The sequence below is a fragment of the Thunnus thynnus genome, chromosome 13 (genome assembly GCF_963924715.1).
Source record: "Thunnus thynnus chromosome 13, fThuThy2.1, whole genome shotgun sequence".
NCBI classification, from domain to species: Eukaryota; Metazoa; Chordata; class Actinopteri; order Scombriformes; family Scombridae; genus Thunnus; species Thunnus thynnus.
This window is the reverse complement of record NC_089529.1, coordinates 12,633,722-12,654,133: the sequence shown is the minus strand read 5'-3', so window position 1 is coordinate 12,654,133 and position 20,412 is coordinate 12,633,722. Positions and strand designations below refer to the sequence as shown.

The following is a 20,412-nucleotide window of genomic DNA, read 5'->3' as shown; positions in this document are numbered from 1 at the left end:
AGATATAACTCCTGAAATACATAAATAGTTTTTATTTGTGTACAATGTCGTCAACATTGATTTTTGCATTGGCTACACACTAAACTACAGCATCCTACATCTAAGTAAAGCTGCCTTAATGCCCTATCAAAATGTATATTCAGATCAATTACCTATTGTTACAGTGATGTGGAAAATTAGCCATTTTATGAAATGGTCAAACATAATCCAAATGAGCTAAATATGTAGTTTTGTCGGTTTGTTTTTGTTTTCACAAGACTATTTAAAATTTGCCAACATTTTAAAATAAACGCAGCAATGTGCCACTTGTTTGGTAGGTGTAAGAAAAACATCACCCATCAAAACAATTTGATATATTAATCTCCTACAGAAGCACTTGAATGCATCACAGCCAGGCTCTGACCCGCTTGAAAGACTTTGAAGGCAGCATCACTCTCCGTCCACCTGCTGATTTAACCCTCTGTTTTTTACAGACACAATGGAGTAAATACATTAACAACATGTGACATTAAGACAATAACAGAAAACACTTAGCCATCATAATGAAATAAAAATAATATAAATGGCATGACTTCACTTTCATTTGGTTGATACATTCAACATGGTAACAGATCATATAAGGTAAAAACTAATAATAATAAAATAAATGAAAAAAATAATATAAAATAATAACAGAGATGGTAAGCAATATAATCTTATTTCTTTAAAAAAAAATCTTTGAGCATACTTGGGTTTCTACCATTGACTGTAGAAAAAATATGGATGGGTCAAATTAATATTTTCGATGTATCTCGCGCATGTGGATATATATTTACTTGACAGTGTCTTTGGGTCATTTATAAATGAATTTAACTCTGGTGGTTTTCTATTAGTTTTGTTGTATTCTGCAATTTTACATTAAAGTCAAGTCTCATTTGTTTTCCCCAAAAAAGGGGCGGGGACGTGTAACGGGCCAAAGTTCCCGGATGTGTGACGTATTGCCGGTCTGATGTATATATCAGGATGGCCCTTTAAACACTGCCGAAAACCCTGTTCATTTTTCAGTCTTTCAGCTTAAAAATGGCCCAGCCGCAGGCCTGTTTGCAGCCTGACAACAGCCGCCATCGTCTGCTGACCGGAAGGTGCGAAGGACTTGAGTGACTGCAGACCTGCGCCTAGCTAACGTTACGCAGCTGCTGTCTGTAACCGAAGCTAACAGGCTATCTAGTTGTAGCTTGCCATATGATATAGACGCACATTGCACATAGGGACAGACTTCTACAGACAGCTAAAGGCTCAGCGAAATAACCCCGTAACGCCGAAATGGATGACAAAGACGAAGCGGACCGGCTGATAGAGAAGGCGAAGCTGTGTTTACGGTCAGGACGGAAAGATCGGGCGCTGCAGCTGCTGTATGAAGCTCAGAATATTTACCCCAGCACCCGGGCCAGAGGTATAATTACCGTAGCTGACGCACATTCAATGCAATGGCAGCCCGACGAGCTAATGTCAATGTTGGGCAACTAAACTATCTCGTCTCAGCCTATTCAGTGTAGAGGATGTGTTCTCAGATTATAGGATGAATGCACAGATGTAGCTAGGATTGCTATTTTGCAGATAGGGACAGAAATGAGCTATTTAGCTTTAATACTTAATGTCTGCTGAGGCTGCATGCTTAAATGTAGGACTCCCTCCCCCCTTGCAGCTCAGACTGTGCAGTGCTGTGCTAAAATCTGATTGTGTGCAGTTGCTTTACCCTGCCTAATTGCTTTTGCAGTAGTGGCAGGATAATGAAGCTGTCATGGATTATTTTTCTAGCTTTTTGAACACAAAGTGCATGATGCAGTTAAGTGCTACATGGTCTGCAGCTGTTTGTATTATATTTCACTCATTGTGCAAGGGGCCTAGGAGTGAAAAAAACTTTTTTAAGGGACAGTAAACAGTCAGTGTCACTTTACTCATGTACAGATGGGTGACAACCGGAAGGACAAACCTTAATAAATGAGTAGAGACACATAGTGAATGTAAATGCTTCCACACAGGCCACAAGGAATCAATGAATCATTTGAGGAGTTTGAAAATGATGTGAATCATATACTATGGGTTTCACATTTACCAGATCACAACCCATTTAAGCACCTATGAGAGATTTTGGATACTTATTGTTATTTTTTCCTTTTGATTTCTCACCCATCTGTATGTTCAGAACCTGCCAGGGATGTACTATGCACAATGCTGGTTTGTGTTGGCTGGTGTCCTTAATTTCCATGGTCACTTTGACTGTCATCATTACTTTTACTGTGCAGGCTTTCTCCATCTTCTCTCTCTAGTAGTCCCACCTGAATTTTCAGTTGACCTCAGACACTGTGTTCTTGTAGTGCTGATAGATGCCATAGCCAGGAACGGTGGCACTGCTGCTCCAGAAACGAACCACGTGCCCCCGCCGACAGGCTGGAGAGACGAGGACATTGGAAACAACCAAACAAGTCATGCGAGTGGTGATGAAAAGAAGAGCTACACAGAGGATCAACGCCAGGGTGTTCACAGGTGCACACGGACTCTTTACTCTTTTATATATATTTTTTCACACCGTTACAGAGTGACAGACTGACATTGTTCCACACTATGTTACTGTGGCTGTGTCCCATCCTCTGAGTAATCTGGCTATTGGTCATACACTAGTTTAGGACTGTAACTAACCATTATTTTTATTATCAAAGAATCTGCCAATTATTTTGTTGATTTTTAAAAAAGAAGTGAAATATGCCCGTCATAATTTCAGAGTCAAGGTAATATCTTTGAATGTCTTATTTTGACTGACCGACAGTCCAAAATCATAGCTAATCTGTTTACTACAATAAATGACAAAGAAAAGCATTCATTCATAACATTTAAGAGGCTGAAACCAGCAAATTTTTTGGCATATTTGCTTAAAAAAATGACTAAAACAGTTATTCGTTTATCAACTTGGCTAATCAACTAATAGACTAATCATTGCACTGGTTAAAGTCTTCTTCCTAATACAGGGGAGTGAAATGATTGTAATTATAATCACTGCTCACCAGTGTTTATGTTTGAAATAAAATGTTTGTGCAGACAACAAAAATCAAAAGTGAAGGGAAACAAAATACTTGTCTGTTTCTCTGTTGATCTCTTCTTGTCCAACATGCTAACTGGTTCAGTTCAAAGTAACAGTGTTTCAGAATTTTTGACGCTGGAACCCATTAAGACAATTAGGACAAAGGTTTTCCAAATATGCACTGAAAACAATATGAAGCTATTCTGCTCATGGTTTTGGTTCTGAATGTTGCTGCTGCACAGCTGCCACAGATTTACACTCAAATGGAAAAGGTTTAATGTCATGTAGCATCACTGAGAATGACTGGTAGCTCCATCTCTTCACTACAGCAACAATATCCAGTGGTTTATTCACTTATTCGCTGTATTTGATAAATGGTGAAACAGTTGGGCGCAGGGATCAATCACAACCATTCCCCACCAAATATCAGGACTGAGGCAGCCAGTTTAAACTATGTGTTTATATGTTTATTTACATTTGACTACTTGTGTAAAGAGAATACACCTGCTTGGCTAACACCTTATAACCTCATATTAGCTTGGGAGAGAGTCATTCTTTTAGTTTTGAACTTCTGGCTTGTATTCTGACATCCATTGTGCTTTGTTTCTGCAGGATAAAGAATTGCAAGGACTTTTATGAGATCCTCGGTGTTCCCAAGAATGCTAGCGATGAAGATTTGAAGAAGGCATACAGGAAGTTGGCCCTCAAGTTCCACCCCGACAAGAATTTTGCTCCAGGAGCCACAGATGCATTCAAAGGTACAAGTTATTGAGTAGAGAAGAAAGGAAAAGTGGATTTTTGTTCATTCTTCTGCAACATACAGTGGTGACAAAACTTATTTCAAAGCAATGTATCTAAAAAAAAAAGAAGCTTTTTTATTGGATTAATTTCAACCAAATTGCTGATCCCACAAAGCAAATTCTTGTTCTCAGTTACCACCTCTCAGCAAAGTCAGAGGTCACGGTCAGTTCAAGAACAGAGCCCTTGGACTGGTAGTGCCTGTTTAGACAACAGTCAGCAGATACTTGAAGCTGGGTCATCCAGTTCAACCAGTTTTAATTCAGTCCAGAAATCCTGTCTTTAATTCCCTTGTGTCAACTGCTAACTAACACCAATACTTACTGATTTTTAAGGAATGGCTGCCAGCATCATCAATGTCTCCCCCCCTTCTCTCCCAACAGCAATAGGCAATGCATATGCAGTGCTAAGCAATTCAGAGAAGAGGCAGCAGTATGATCAATATGGAGATCAATCTGCAGCTGCAAATGCACCCCAACACTCCAGCCATAGTCGCCATGGACACTACCGAAGCTTCCACCGAGACTTTGAGGCTGACATTTCCCCTGAGGAGCTCTTCAACATTTTCTTTGGAGGAAGGTTTCCCACAGGTGAGCAGTCATGAGCTATGAGGACGAGTTGAGATGATGATGCAGAAAAGTGGCATTGCAGCATTAAATAAATTCATAACCCAATTTTGGTTGGTAATTTATGAGACATCTGACAATATTTCCAAAACAGCTGGCATGTTTTCCCAGTAATTAATTTGACAGACCAGTAACAGCCCATTTGAATAATGAATAATCATTTTAATTTCATTTTAAATGCTCCACAGATACAGTAGGGTCCAAAAGTCTGAGACCACTTCCCTGAATCAGACTTTTGGACTCTGCTGTATGTTCAGTAATTTAGGAATATAATCTACTGTAAGTATCTGTTATCTGTGGAAGTGTAGGTGCTACAGAACTGTGTCCGTCTCTCTTCAGGAAATATTCATGTGTACACCAACCAGGGAGCCTCCTACTCTCAGTTCTATCAGCCTCGTCGTCGACGTGCTTATGAGAGGCGCGAGGAGGTGGTGGAGGACAACCAGAGTCAAGTCAGTGACTCACAAACCATAAAGATAAATCCCTGTTAAACATCCACACATATGTAATCTTCTTTGTGGAAATAGGGCATTATTCTAATCATTACCAAGCACTGGATAGCCATAGCAACACAGTATTTTAGGTAGTTTTTAAGGGTGCATTTCAACATGGTTGCAGCCCTCTAGTTACTGTTTCTTATTATGATTTATTTCATGTCACTCATTTACTTTCCTCATAACTGAAGTACAGTTATTGCTTCGGAAGAGCGTGGTTTACTTCAAAGACACAAAAGTACTGTGCTGGCATGACTACGCAGTGTATCAGTGCGGCCTACGTACAGTACAGTATTCTTTCTAATCTGCTCTGATTTTATCTTCCCACAGAACACCTTCACAGCTCTTCTGCAGCTTCTCCCCGTGCTTGTGTTAATCCTCATATCAGTATTTACACAGATGATGGCCACTAACCCGCCCTACAGTCTCTTCTATAAACCGTGAGTCTGTCGCACCGTCAACCAAACTACAGTATTGACTTTTTAGCAAATCCTGGGGTCCTTCCTTGAATAAATCTGGGTTATGTGTTTGGGTTTCAGGTCCATGGGGTTGGTGGTGTCCAGGGAAACGCAGCACATGGGTGTGCCGTACTATGTGGATAAAAGTTTTGAGAAGGAATATCGCGGAGCTGCGCTGGAGGAACTAGAGAAAACCATAGAAAGCGACTATATCGAACACCTGCAGAACAGCTGCTGGAAGGAGAAACAGCAAAGTAAGCAAGCGGCGCGCATGGCTTAAACAGGGATAATCTGTTTTTAGTTAGAGTGCAAGTGTCACTAATGAAGCTCAAATCTTTATTTATATACAATCTTTGATATTTTATCTCATTTCCCATGACATAAGCAGATTTACATCATGTAGAAAACTATTATAAATAGTTGTGATACATCTTCCTCCCGTTCTCCTTTTCAGAATCAGACTTGGCAAACCTCGGACAACTGTACCGAGATGAACGATTAAAGCAGAAGGCAGAGTCGATGAGGCTGGACAACTGTGAGAAACTGCATCGATTGGTCGGGCGTCAGAGGGGCAAATGAGGAGTTAACGTTTCTTTACAGACTCATCTTGAACTATACAAATAATACATTTTATCGAGGTGTGTAATTGATCCAATCTGGCCACTTTGTAGAGAAATCTCTTTGGGTACAGCGCAGTGGGAGATGATGCCACTGGAAACAATGTGCCTTCTCTCCTCTTGGATGGTAGAAAATAAGAGTTTTGCATGTTAGCTGCTGAACCTGGCTGTCGGTGGTCGCAGCGTAAAGTGCAAACTCACCGTGGCAGTGTTGTATGATGTCTCGACGCCTTTAAACTTTCTTATAGAAATGGCATGAAATACGGGGTCTCCCTTTGGGGTTATGAAGGCAGTTGTATGTTCACATACACATGTTTTATTTGTTTAGGTTTTTGTAGTTTTACCTGTATTTATTTTCTTGTTTTGTGTCCTCGCTGAAACTTTTGGTGTATTTATTTAATAGTTAATAGACTGAATGTTACTCGAGCATCTCGGCTCATCTTTTATCTGTAGGAAGTATTTAATTACAGTAACTTAAATTATACTGTAGTCTCTAAACAAATATGAGAGCATCTGTACTGTGAAATGACAGAGTACGTTCTATTTATGATTAAAACATAGACAAATCAGACATTAGGAAGAACTGTAACATCTACTGTATACTGTAGTTTATCAGGCAAATTGACCTATGGCACTATAGCTGTAACGGCCATAGGCATTTTAAAAAAAACATGACCACTGTTTTATGATTAAGTTGCTTGTTTTACGAGGTTGTAATTGCCAAAAATGAGCAGTCTCCTACAGTAGATCTTCCCACTCCCTGCCTGTCACTCACCTGCTTGCATAGGTGTTTATTCTATCAGTCATAAAGCTTCTGCTATTCAGGAACCAGAGTTTGTGTGTTTTGAAGAAGTAGTTTTTTTTGTTTTGTCACAAGCACAGAGTCCATTTCAACCAATTACACCTCTCACAGTCCTGCTAAGTGCTCCTGGTGTACCTGGTGAATACGGGAAGCTCATTTGTGAGCTTTTCGGCCCAAATTTTATAGATGTTTTATAAACCCTGCACCTTTTAATTTATACGGATGTTTTGTAAAGAAGACACATTTTGTTTTCTGAACTTGAACTGAGTTTTATTAAATATCTGTGGACGTGATCAACGTTCTCCCACGGCTAGGAACTGGAGTTTTGACTTGTCAGGTCTTGTCATGAGGAGGACGCTAACTTTGTGCAGTTTAATTCTTTTTATTTTACCAACCCTAAATCATTCAAACTCTTTGTCGCTGTGCACTAAGACTGCCAAACTGCCTTAGCTGTTCTCAAACTTGTGAAATGTTCAGGTTCATCTCAAGCACTTTTAAGTTATTCTTTAACCCTGTGTTCTATATTGTTGCATGCACCCTAGTGAGAGGCCCAAGTGTTTTATTAGTTACATATTTATTTTTTGGCAAACACATCTTCACGACTACTGACACACTAAATGTTAATTAATTAGAATATTCAGGTCCACACACAGTAACTCACAAAACATGGAAAACATTTACTGTGATAAACACAAACCAGGTTTTGGCATCGGTTTAGTGTGGTAGTACACGTGAGCAATATAACACTGCAGAATTTCAACTTTCAGCCAAAAATACCAGAAAATTAAAGATGTAACCATAATTATGTTTTGGCCTGTCTCATTCATTTGTGATTTCATGGTGCTTTGACTCTTGACTTCATCTTTTGGTGACATTATTCAACCAGGAGGGGCAGATGACACACACATCTGCATGTGAAACTCCATATATTTCATGATTAATGTTCAATACCATCATTTGAATACTACAGATTATCCTGCATGAGGTATTAAGTTTATTTAACAGTGACATTAAGTCCATATAGGCTTCTTGCAATGTCAAGCTGGGCTATCAGTCAATTATTAGTGTCTCTTTATTTGATAATTGGGAATCTCCAATCAGAAGTTGTATTTAAAAACTTTTCTAAATCCTGTTAAATATTAAACAAGAGGAACTTTGACCAAACATACACAACATTACACATACAGTAAATGATTCTGTATATTTGCAATGTGGCCTTAATCTGATCCGTCCAATTACTTCCTTGAACATGAGAGTTGGTCTAAAGCTTTGAAGATCTTTGACTTACTTCATAGATCAAATGTGTCTGACAGTATCAAGGCAACATTTAAACTGTCCTTCACTTCTAGTGATGCCAATCAGACTTCTGAATTTGAGAGAAATAGAAAAACCTTTGTTATTCCTTTCACCTTGCAAAGTCAGTAAGCGTCATAATGAAAACATAACACATAAATACTATGATATTCTGAAATGACAACTATTTAAATTCTACTATGGGAGGATCAAGCTTTTTCTCATTTTTGCACACAATCCCTGCATGAAAGTTTTTGATTAGACAGCTCTTTAAAGACAAGGTTAGATTTGAAAAAGGAGAGGAGATAGATAATTCCAACAGTTACTGCTGTGTTGTGTTTTGGGTTCGTATTGTGTAAAAAAAAAAAAAAGAATTGTGAGAATTCAGGACAAACATAGTGGTTTGAGGGCTCTTTATAAAGATTTATTGTTCAAAGTCCACAAAACAGATAATTAACGTGACATTTTGTCAGAAACACTGAAAATAAGTCAGAATATGCATTTAAGTACCGTTTCACTGGAGGAGTAGCCTAGATAGAACCAATTCATCACAAACAATACAATCATATTTAAAAATGGTCTGAGAGTAGTTAAAATTAGAAGGAAAAAAAATCAAATGATTTTATATGAGCAATTAAAATGTTTTTGTTTGAAATTAGTATGTTCCTTCCTGATCATTCAGTTTTTGGGCTCAGACTATTCTAGGTTAATCAGACTCTTTGGCCTCTGGTTTTACATATAGTGTAATTGTCAAAGCAAACTACACTAATCTGAAATTCAACCATGTTCCCTGTAGGCTTAATTTCAGTTCATTTTTTAGGCTAGGAGTGGCTCTTATCTTCATTTCTACAACCTGATGTGATTCAGTGCAGGCTAACTCTGGATGATCTGCAGCTACGTCTATGAAAGGTTTGACCTAGTCTGCCTGGATGCCCCCTTGTAATCTGGGATTACATGTAATCCATGTCTGTATGGCTGTCTCAGAAGATATGATCTTCTCCACATTACAGTCTACCCATTTAAAATAGAGTGCAAGTAAAGGATTACATTGCAAATTATGCAGAGTGAGAGAATCTGTGCAACCGACAGAGGATAAATTCAGTCTTGCAGTATTACACCTTTCACTTCAGCTCAGGGACACTGTCGGACAATATTTTCATACTGTAAATTCACTTCTTCATCTTGAGGTCAGCTTCTATGGCACAACGGCGCCCTCTGGTGCCTCCGTCCTACAGGCAAAGAGAGGAAGACTTCATTTAGTTGTCATTCACTCTTAACTGGCAACACCAGTGTTTCACTTAATAAACAACTTAGCCAATTGTCATATTTGTTCAAGTTCTAGTTTACAGAAGTTGCTTTCATGTATATATTTGCAACAACTGTCATATTTACTCTGGGCTTGCTTCAAGGAAAAAAGACAAGAAAGATAGATAAAGTTTTAAAGTCTGTAAGATGGGTACTTACAAAAAGAGAAAGAAGAAAGGCAGGAGAGGACATGGAGACAGTGTCCTGTGAGAGAAAAATGTTGCACATCAGAGCTGGGACTCAAAAGTGCATTGAAAGTCTCAAGAAGAAGAAAAATAATGCCATGAAGGGTACAAAAGTTGATATGTACTTAATAGCTTATTAATCATATATTGCTATATTGCCATGAGGCTGTTTCAAATGTTTACTGTTTACTTCCTTGCTGCACTGCAATTGTGCTACTTATCCAGACCAATTATTTTTTAAGGCCCATGCCAGTGGTTTAGGCTGTTTTAGCTCATTAACTACATACAACATACACTTTGTATTCTTGCAACCATTTTTCAAAGCATAGCATTATGTTTTAACGGCCTCCCGCCTTCCAGTCAACCACTATGTTTAACATAATTTTGCTTATCAGCATGCCATACTTGCAACTTCACCAAATCACCAAATATTTAGTCAGCCTTATTTTGTTTTGTCACACTTACAATTTTAAGGTATGCTAATGTAGATGTAATGAGTGTGTTTTGAAAATGTTTCTATATTCAAGTTCTGGTAGAAAGCTGCAACATCAGACATCTGACAGCAAACCTTCCAGTGCAGGAAACTACCAAATTTACATTATATGTAAATATACGCAATGTCCAATTTTTTGGTCATCTCATTAGTGTTTTTTTCTGGGTTTTATTTACAGACACCGCATATTCAAATCTTTGAAGTCAGAGCTTCCAAGGAGTTCATAGAAGCACCAACATGAAGGATTTTTTTAAAAATAATGAATCTTTGACCCCAAAAAAAGTGACTAAATATTTATTGTGGTGGATTTCCAACCTCTTGCAATTCTCTGCCAGTTCATTTTCATAAACTCTCTCAAAGCTTAAATATCAATATAAAAACTTGCAGTATGCTTTGGGAAGAAGTTGTCGGTAATGTTCTCTACGTTATTGCATTATTATTACATTATTTCCTACCATTTTCCAAAGCAGACATGTTTAAAAAGATTTCTTGCCTTCCAGTCAACCACTGGTTTGAAACTTGCTTGAGATGCATAATCACCACAGTGAACACTGTATTGTCTTTTTTAACCTTCATATAGTGATCGATTCAAAAATACACTGACAACCAAGATTAGAGTCAGCTGCAAACAATTTTGTGTCCACTGGTGTCTGAATAGTTGAAGCCATAAGTTGAATAATAAACAAATAAGGACATTATGAAAAGGACATTGTGAATTTGACGGATTCTTTCATTAAAAAATAAGGTGACATATGACAAAAAGATTTTCACTGTGATAGATTAGCTACCACATGAAAGTTTCAAGTACTGAAACCAATGCCTCCCTGAAAGAAAAGCAATCTAAAATCTCATGTTATGCTTTGGAAAATGGCCAGCAGATCTAGTTTAGCATCACTTGCTTCTACCTTAGAGTCAGCCTGTTGTCTCACCCTTGTCTCTTCTTCTGTACTCTCTGCTTTTGTCAAAATTCTAGTGAAGCACCTTGTCAGTAGAGTCCTGTTTGCGCGTGCTCTCACGGCCCCTCAGGCTCTTGGCGCTGATACCAGACTCTGATGTCTCCATGATGAGCTGGGTAGCTAGAAACTGCTGGATCTGCTCCAGGACATCGCGCTGCATCTCCACCGCCATGTGGTACACGTCATGATCCAGGCTGTTGTACATGACTGCGTTCTGAAACATCAGCATGATGTCTCTCTGGAACTCAGCGGTGGTCCGTATCAAACCGGTCTCAATGTTCTTTTTTATGGTGGCCAGGTCCATGGGCCTGTAGAAGAGAAGAGAAAAGAGTCAATGACCTGATGGGGGTTTCCGAAGGGTCCTGTTAAGTTGATACTTTTGTGATACAAAATTTTCATTCTGCACAAACAAACATTACAAGTAACTACTATAAAAACTATAAGTGTGATGAAAATAAACAGACAGTCATATCTCATGCTTACCTGTGCACAATACTGTGATATCCAGGTGCAATTTCATCAGTTACTGGCTGCAGGAAGACATTTGCATACCTACAACAGGTTCCATAAATGACACGTGTTTCAGTAGTGATACAAAGAATTAAAAAGGGGGAACCTACTGTATCTCTGACTAAGCATCAGTGGCAAGTGTTACAGTCAGAGTCATATTCTGACCTGTGATTGGCCGCCGCACGCCACACCAGCATAATGGCTTTCTTCCAGATCTTGTGAGCCTGTAGAGCTTCCAGGTCCTCACTGCACACAGAACTGTGCAGTAAAAGTATGTGAGAATAAGAAGAAGGAAGTAAAAGTCACGATGACAGTATTATCAAGCAGAACCTGATCTGCAGCATGACGCAGTGTGGAATTCATGTTGCCACAACATCATTAGCACCATCTAGGGATCAACACCATCTCTCACAAGTGACAGTTTTTTTTTCCTTGCTGTGTGTGCGTGAGTGTGTTTCACTCACAATTGCGATGAGGCAGGGCTGCTGGGGATGGAGTCTGCGGTTGTGTGCAGCTGCAGAGATGAGGAGGCAGTATGGAGGCTGTATCCATCCTCACTCTCGCTGGCTGCAGGTTCTAGCTCTGTCTCCCCATCTGCTTCTGACAAGAATCCCTCCACCCCATCCCCGTCTTCTTCTCCACACACTTCTGGCCCGTTGACCTCATTGTCCACTTTAGTCCCTGAGGCATTCTTTCCTCCCCCAACGCTTACTCCATCCTCTGCCCTCATCTCCTGCGAAGATGCAGAAAGATGCAGAGAGATTTAAACAGAGTTTACAGTGCAGGAATACTGTGGAGCTATGCACACTGCATTTCAGTACAGCAATTACAAGCATCATGTGCGCTCTGTCCTCGTTGGGTGCTATACCTTGGGACGCCTTTCTGTCAGTGGGCTATCTTCTAATACTGAGTCTGCCAAGATAGTAAAGATGAATAATAAGAAGGAAATGGTTATGCAAAATGCATAGTTGCATGCAAACTGCATGTTATGAAGCAAGTGAATACTAGTATTTATGCATGGGTGTGCATACCTCCATGGGGTTTATCAGGTCTTTGCTGTGCCCACTTCTCATTCTCACATTTTATGGTAACGTCCAATGAAATTTGGCTTTTCTGGTGCACCACCTCTCCAGTCTCTCTCATTGCCTCAGGCTGTGGAGGTGCTCCAGTGTGGCAGTGCTCCAAACTCCTTGAGTTGCATGAGGATAAGGAGGTGGGAGGAAGGCCCCTTAGTCCCATTGGGAGTGCTGCAAGACAGTTATCTTGACTACCGCACAGAGAGGAGAGTGGAGCTGAAGTCCCACCCTGAACCTCTAACACTTGTGTCTTCCCTGCCAGGCTATTGTGAAGAGATGAGGACTGTGGGACCCCTGTGGGCACTGCGGGGTGAGACTCATGGGGCTGGAAAGGCTCAGCTTCCCAGGCACCAGACAGAGCGTGGCCATTCTCTTCACACAGGGACAGAGCAGCCTCAACTGCAGCTGCATCCAAAGCCTCTGCAGTCTCATCTGCCTGTAGAAGAAGAGATCTGACTCTAAAATCCTTAAAGAATAATTGTTTTTTTTTTTAAAATAACATTGGTCTTATTTTCACTGTTTGCCATGTGACACTACCATTTCTCCAAATCTTATTAGTGTAACTGGTGAGTAAACTGAATTTATGGCCAAAATAAAAATAAAATTGTAAAATGACTTTCTTCATACTTAATAACACCTCAAGCAAGCATTATAAATAATTTACTTTATCCGCAACTGATCTCATTGCTGTGAAAATATATAGTGCTTTTCTCCTTTTTGCACCTTGTCTTCGATGATGGCGATTATGTCTCCCACTGTCTTCAGGTCCAGCTCATCTCCCATGTAGGACACAGTCACATCCTCTTCACTGAGCTCTGATATCTTATCCACTGCAGAGGCAGGCTGGCATCCAGGGGGCACAGACGGCACCATCACATCCACCTCTGCACAGAGACAACAAAGTGATACCACATATCTTTCAGAATTTTGTAAATAATGGTTAAAATTGAGCTTACTCAAAAAGTTGCAAAATGCATTTAATTGATATTCAATTTCATGAATATATTACCAGAGCAAGCTATAACATTATTGCACATTTTTGCTCGTATTAATAGGTATTAATGGCCAACAAACAGAGGGTCTGAAATTAGAGTCTATAGCTATAAAGCAGGTAATATTAAGGATTTGGGGAGGTTTAGCCTGTGGATTGAGAGCTGAGTGGTTTAGATACGGGTCAAAATGGACAGACCTGTACATGCTGAGGCAGTGGAGTCCACAGGAACAGGGGTGGCGGCAGAGAGAGGAGTGCTGGAGGCAGAATCTGGACTGACCATGAAACCTAACTGAGCAGAAAATTGGGTGGGACCTGCCTCCAGGAGACGAGACAACATTGGGGCACCTGCCATGCAAGCATCCCCACACACATTAACACACAAAGTGCAGACAAGGCAGTGGAGGCTTTTAGCTAGTTAATATATGAGCAAAAGCCTGTGACAATAGTAGACATATGCAGAAAGTAAACATACATTTAGAGTTTCAAGGTTAAAAACTAATATAAAATAAAATATGTTCCTATAAATAAAGATAGAAGGCTTATAAACAGTATCTCTCTCTTTGACTTTTTCATGTTTGATTGTTTTGCAGCATTAAATCACAGTGAATGTAATCAGGCCTTTCTGATACTGATCAACACAAAAAGGCTTTTTTTAAAGTGACAAAAACAATCTTGCTTCCTGAAGTGGCCATGTCAGAGTCCAGACCTTAATCCAATCAAGATTTTGTGGCAGGTCATGAATGCTGTTGTTCATTCATGGTCCTTGTGCAATATGGCAGAGTTTGAGTAGTTTTGTTTAGAAGAATGGAGGAAAAAAACTTCAGTGTGCAGATGTGAAAAGCTGATACAGACCTATCCCCATCAAGGCTCTAAATAAATACTGTCTTGAATTAAATGAATTCTTATGCAATCAATTATCTTGTGAAACGTGTGTTTTCACTTTGAAATTAAATATCTGTTGATCAGTGTCAAGTAAACTAACAAACTAAGTGTTACAAAAGAATAAAACATGAAACACTCAAATGGGGTGAATATGTATTTTTAAATGCACTGTCAGTCATGAATAAAAATCTGTACCTGTTGCCTGAGAGAGAGGCTGACAAGGTGGAGCCAGTTGCAAGTCATGTGCTCCTGTCAAACTACCAGTGGACCCGTCACTCTCCCCAATCTAGGATATAAACACATACATGCACATTTTACATTTATTTTGTCGGTTTTCCTACACACAAAGTGCCTGTATTAAAAAAAACAAAAACAAATGTTACATCAGAAATGTTGTTGATGATTCACACATAGCAATCATGTATGTATATATGAACACTACATCGTTTTATAAATGTTAAAAATCTAAAGCTTAATGTCTTATGATGAATTTGACTGTAAAGACCTAGTAAATACCTAGTAAAGACCTAGTAAAGGATATAAAACTTATTCTGACATGTAAGGATTTCACAAGAGCACAATAGGCTTCATCAAATGGAACTGAAAAAAACATGAAACAAGCCAGACAATTCCTGGAGGTGACTGCCCAACAAACATTCAAGAAGAAACCTTGGTCAGGGACTGACTGAATGACAGCTCCTTGGCTGCAGTGGGAAATCATACCATACAGGAACCACTGATGGCATGCGACAAAGGGCTTGGAGATTAAAGGTACATGACAGCAAGCAGGAAGCAAAAGCCAGCCACCCGCATTTTGTAAGAAGCCTGAGAAACTAACAGGCAAGATATTTGGTGGTGCAATAAAAAAAACAAACATTTAACTCTTCAGCTAAAATGCAAAAAGGTATGAAACAAGGCAACACTTCCTCCTGACTGAATCTACTGTTTCAGTGGTACAGCCTCATACACCTTTAAGGACAGAAAAACAACCTCAATGACCTCAGAAGTAATAACAACACAACAACAAAAAATTTTCTAACTCCACAAATGATGAGATGAAGATGAGATGCCCTACAGACTTGACACTGTTGGTATAATACCCTCAACATACCAGTCTGGAATTTGTGGCCAAGATACTGCCTTTCTTCAGTAACTCTGATAGAAGTGGAGATGGTGGTGGTGTGCCTCTCTGGCCCAGGAGCTTCTTTTGGGTGGGGTCATCCAGAAGTGACCCATGGCTGATGTCGTCATTACCAGATCCAGGCGACTCGGCAAATGACATTAACCTGGCTGATCCTGAAGCCTAGTAACACAGAGAGCGAGAAATATGAAGTAGACTCTTTCAAGTCACTGCCAGACAAATCCAGGAATGCTTTTATTAACCAGCCTGTACACAACTCTCTTCAGTGCCGCTAATGTGTTTCTGTCTCCCCTTTGAATAGTCTGAATTTCCAAACGATAAGTAATCATGTCTGTTTACTTTATGTCTGCTTTTATACCTTGTAGCAGTGAGTCAATGTCAGAAAATGTCTTAAAAGTTCTTTTAACAGTTGAACAAAAAGTTTTAAAGTTAATACATAAGATATTACTGTATGATATTACCAGGTCTTTGGTCTGACAGTGCACCATGGTCCTAGTACAAGAAAATAGCAAGGTACTAAAGCAAATCTCAATATGTGGCACACAAGACCCAGCTCAAAGAAGACAAGTCTGCAGTAATCTTGACAGAATCACTTTCAACACCTGCTAAAAATACCAACAAACATTTCTAAATATTCCAATGATTATTAAAAAAAAAAAAAGTAGGGCAGATCTTTGAAACTTCAGTGACTTACATTCTTTGTGGATACATGATCCAGTGTCAAGCACTCGAGTGGGTCACCTGGTGAGAACTCCTGGCCTGGAGAGCTGCAGTCTGAGGGCGAATGCATGGTGACACCGGGCACTCGCTTAGGCATGCTCTTTGCCACCTGTCTGGCTGGAAGAGGGAGGGACGGCATAGAGAGGATTTTCTTATCAGTCACACAAAAGCTGATGTTCAACTCTCTGTATGGTGCCATGATGCTCTTACAGTGTGGCTCTACAATGGCTCAGTCCAAAACTTGAATGAAATATCTCCACAACTATTGAGCTGATTGCTACAACATTTCATGGTCCTCAGAGGATGAATCCAAATGACTTCTGACTTTTCATCTAGTGCCACCAATTCCTCAAATTTTCCACTTGTCCAACACTTCAGTTCATGACAGAATACCTTTAAAACTAATGACAGAGGAGGCTGAATAATGGATATTGTCTACAGCAAGCTGTTAAAGAGATTGTAGATGGCACAGCTGAGGATTTTTCCATTGAACAGTTCTATTTAATCTTAATTGTTTTCCAGCATTTATGGAGCAGTAAATCAGAGTCACTGAAACATATATTCTGTGTTGGTGTTTTCCCCCAAAATACCCATTTTAAAAGTGAAGGAGATACCCTGATAAGCAACATCTGTGGTCTTTCTTTTCAACTCTGCTTCCTCCTCCTCCAGTTTCTTCTTCCTGTGAGACACAAGGAGGATCATTTCATTTAGCTCATTCAAGTGTCTAATGTCTAAAAAAAAAAAGAAAGAGGCATATAATTGTGTCAACAGGTCAGACAGACAGTTTGTTGCTTCTTACTGCAGAATTTCCTCCCATAACTCCTCTAGTTTGGAATCTAGATGACCTGCTTGAATCAGTTCAGACTCTCTCTTCAGCTTCCTAAAGTATGAAAACATCACCATGTCAACCATTCTCCTTGATGCATTTTATGAACCACAATGTCGTACAAACTATGGTGATGAGTCCCTGCTGTTGAAAGCTGTGCTTGTTTACCTGTGCTTCTCTTGTGTTTCTTTGATCAACTTTTTTAGCTCATCAATCCTCTCAGCCGTGAGTCTGCGTACTATCACGTCCTCAACCGTCTCCACCACTTCACCCTTCTCTCCACGCTTCCGCCTGAAGGGAACAAATGCAAAGTGACACTTAAGATATTGTTGTGTGGCAAACACTGTCAGTGCAGGTGTCAAACTATATATGTGATCTATTTTAGCCTGCAAGTCTACAAAAGCATGCTTGGGGTCACTTATGTGCTCACTTTGGGGCTTCTGTTCTTTCCAGGAGCTCAGAGTACTTGGAGGCACAGTGCTGTGAGGAACCAAAGGAGGAGAGAGAACAACTTTGTGAAAGGAACATGTGATGTAGTAAAACTACTGCAGAGATCATAAATTTGGTCTTTATGTTCTGCAGCAGAGTGAACTCTGATTTTGTTATACCTTTTGAGAGAACCAGTCAGGTGGTCGCCCAGGCTCTGCAAATGGTTTGATGGCTCGACTGACAGATACCCTGTTGAGTTAAAGAGATTCAGTAATCCGACATTGAGGAATTTGAGCCCAGAACAGCTGACTATTCCTGTCCTGTTTTATCTTAAAACTTTTTTTTTTGTCCTGGTCTAAATTCTTAAAAAAATTCTCACTTTGCTTGTTATTATTACTTTTTGGGGAGTCTTGTAGTCTTTGTAATTGTAAATTCATGAAAAATTAAGCAGAATATTCTAATACATTTAGAGATCCCAAACTGATGGTTACCACATTCATATTATTTACCCATATCCATCATCATGGTGGGCTGAAAGCCATCCCAACATGCACTGAGCAACACCATGGACAGCATGCAAGTCCATCACAGGGATAATACAGATAGACAGCTACTGTACATGCAAACCTATGGTTAACTCATCTTATCTGCATGTTTGTGGACTGTCACACAGAGGTGCATCAGTACTATCAACAGAGCAACCCTTATTGACAATGAAATCTGAAAAATCTTAAGGGATGGATCTGCTATAGCATGTGACCTCTGAGAAGTTTTAACATCTCCATGCAGGAGCAGACTACTAAATGACTCCTTATCATTATATTATAGAGCTTTGACACATTTTACGTTCTACACACAATTGTTGGCAAAATGAAAGCAGTGCTGGTACAGTACCAGTTCTGGTCTCCACTCTTCATGACAGATGTGGCCAAACACAGCTTCTCCCTCACTGACCATGGCTCTGTTGGTCCAATGACAAGCAGCTTGTGTTCTGCAGATGTTAAGAGGGGAGGGGAGGTAAATAAATGTATATAATTGAACAAAGCCTACATGTCCTGCATGTTCAAATACCGGCCTCAGGCCTAGTAACCACATTGTTAATCTCTTGATCTTGGCTTCATTTTTATGTCACCTAAAGCTGCACATCACTCCAGCAGTTGACTGTGAACACATGGGATCAGCACAGAACAAAAGCGTGTCGTTTATACTGTTGGTGGTAAACAGGAATCCACCACTAGTGTAAACAGAGCTGTCAACTCGTGATGACCAGCCATTAATCCTTGCAGGGGGGCTGCCATGCAGGGAAGTTGACTGATAACATTAACAGTACGACGCACTCACTCACCGCTAAAACGGACAGATAGCATGTCATGACATCTCCTATGCACCGACGTTTACTCACTTCCAACCCCGTTTGCCATCTTCCTGTCATCCCGACATCCCATACATCCTCGTAGGTAGAAACCCAGCAATTAATAACGCTGGTGAGATCCGAAAACGATGCCTGGAATAAAATGATGGACGCTAACATGGATGTTAAGGCTTTTCTCAGATTTATCTCTCTAACGTTAGCGTGCACCGTTGTCCGTTATACACACCACAGTCTCGTGCGTTTTAGCTAGCGTTATTGGTCATTTAAGGATTAACCAGCTAGCTCGACAGCTATATTCGCTTTTCTCTGCAAAGTGTCGCAAAAACGGCTAAATTTCGTGTTAACCTGAACAGAGTCTATGCTACCAACTGATAGCCAAAGAAGGAAAATTTAGCTTACTGATGTCATTATCATTTTTAACCGAGCTAGCAGCGGACTGTGCTGTTGGTACACGCCCACCACAGTAATGATGGTTCAACCAGACCTGGCTGCTGTTGCAGATTCTTAACTCAGTTTAACTAACGTTACACTAGTTTGTTTTCACTGAGTTTTTTCCACAAGAAAGATGCCCCTTTTCTCGTGGGTGTATTACAATAATAATAATGATAATAAACGTAAAAAGAATAATTTTTAAAAAATCGCTTAACAGACCTTTTTTCCCTTAGAGGCAAAATATATGGAGGCCATGTGATGCCACTTTTATGGTTAAACAAAAACATACTGGAGTGGAAAACCTGCAGTGACTTTGACATTATCTATACACATTATACATACATAATGTACAAGTAATAATTCAATTATTAATTTGTTTTGCACTTTTCATTTGCAGTCAATCTCAAAGTGCTACAGCATTTAAAAAAAACCCATAAAACGTATGACATAAAGAAAATATCAAGTTAAGATGAAAAAGCCCTCCTGAATAAAAAGGTTTTTAAGTCTGTTTTAAGAGTCCAGAGTCTGTTCTGCCCTCAGATGACAACTGCATAGAAGATTTAAACAAAGAAATTGAGTGAAATACAACTTCAACTTCAGTTTATTTACAAATGCACATCACCCAGAGAGTGTCTGTGCACTTTACAAGTCAATAAAAACAACAACAGAAAAAAGAAGCACACGATATAACATGTAAAAGTACATACACATACACAGGTAGTAACGTTAACATTACAACAAGGTTGAGGATAGTCATTTTAAACAGATCATATAACTCTAACAAAGTTGGGATAGCTACATGTCAAGGAGGAAAACAGTTAGTGATTTCAGTTCCCAGCTGGTGAAATTAGGAAGTCATAGTCATGTTTTAGGCCTGGATTTGAGAGTATCAACAGAGCTTGCCTCCTGAATGTGCAGTGGTAGATTATTCCAGAGAAGTGGAGC

At 39.6% G+C, this 20,412-nt stretch overlaps 2 protein-coding genes across 11 annotated transcripts; one reads left to right on the top strand and one right to left on the bottom strand.

Moving 5' to 3' along the window:
* Window positions 1–969: 969 nt before the first annotated feature.
* dnajc18 (DnaJ (Hsp40) homolog, subfamily C, member 18) lies at window positions 970–7,655 on the top strand. The gene is made up of 8 exons (XM_067608038.1): window positions 970–1,432; window positions 2,358–2,526; window positions 3,671–3,816; window positions 4,240–4,446; window positions 4,822–4,934; window positions 5,307–5,416; window positions 5,516–5,688; window positions 5,889–7,655. Exons 1-8 carry the CDS (start codon window positions 1,303–1,305, stop codon window positions 6,011–6,013), a joined length of 1,173 nt encoding a protein of 390 aa, XP_067464139.1. The 5' UTR covers window positions 970–1,302; the 3' UTR covers window positions 6,014–7,655.
* An 893-nt stretch (window positions 7,656–8,548) lies between these two features.
* On the bottom strand, window positions 8,549–19,516 carry brd8a (bromodomain containing 8a). 10 transcript variants are annotated; one of them, XR_010931139.1, is made up of 20 exons: window positions 19,066–19,516; window positions 18,558–18,654; window positions 17,843–17,912; window positions 17,665–17,714; window positions 17,403–17,525; window positions 17,208–17,288; window positions 17,023–17,087; window positions 16,383–16,525; window positions 15,659–15,850; window positions 14,743–14,833; window positions 13,861–14,010; window positions 13,395–13,555; window positions 12,627–13,107; window positions 12,464–12,507; window positions 12,060–12,328; window positions 11,761–11,853; window positions 11,569–11,637; window positions 11,059–11,393; window positions 9,611–9,655; window positions 8,549–9,375 (listed from the first exon to the last, which is right to left on the bottom strand). XR_010931139.1 is itself a non-coding variant. In XM_067608030.1 (20 exons), exons 1-20 carry the CDS (start codon window positions 19,028–19,030, stop codon window positions 9,316–9,318), a joined length of 2,589 nt encoding a protein of 862 aa, XP_067464131.1. In that variant the 5' UTR covers window positions 19,031–19,516; the 3' UTR covers window positions 8,549–9,315. The 10 variants fall into 10 exon arrangements, 8 of the variants coding, with proteins under 8 accessions (XP_067464131.1, XP_067464129.1, XP_067464134.1 ...); XM_067608030.1 differs by having other exon boundaries at window positions 11,111–11,393; window positions 19,009–19,516; XM_067608028.1 differs by having other exon boundaries at window positions 11,111–11,393.
* Window positions 19,517–20,412: the final 896 nt, after the last annotated feature.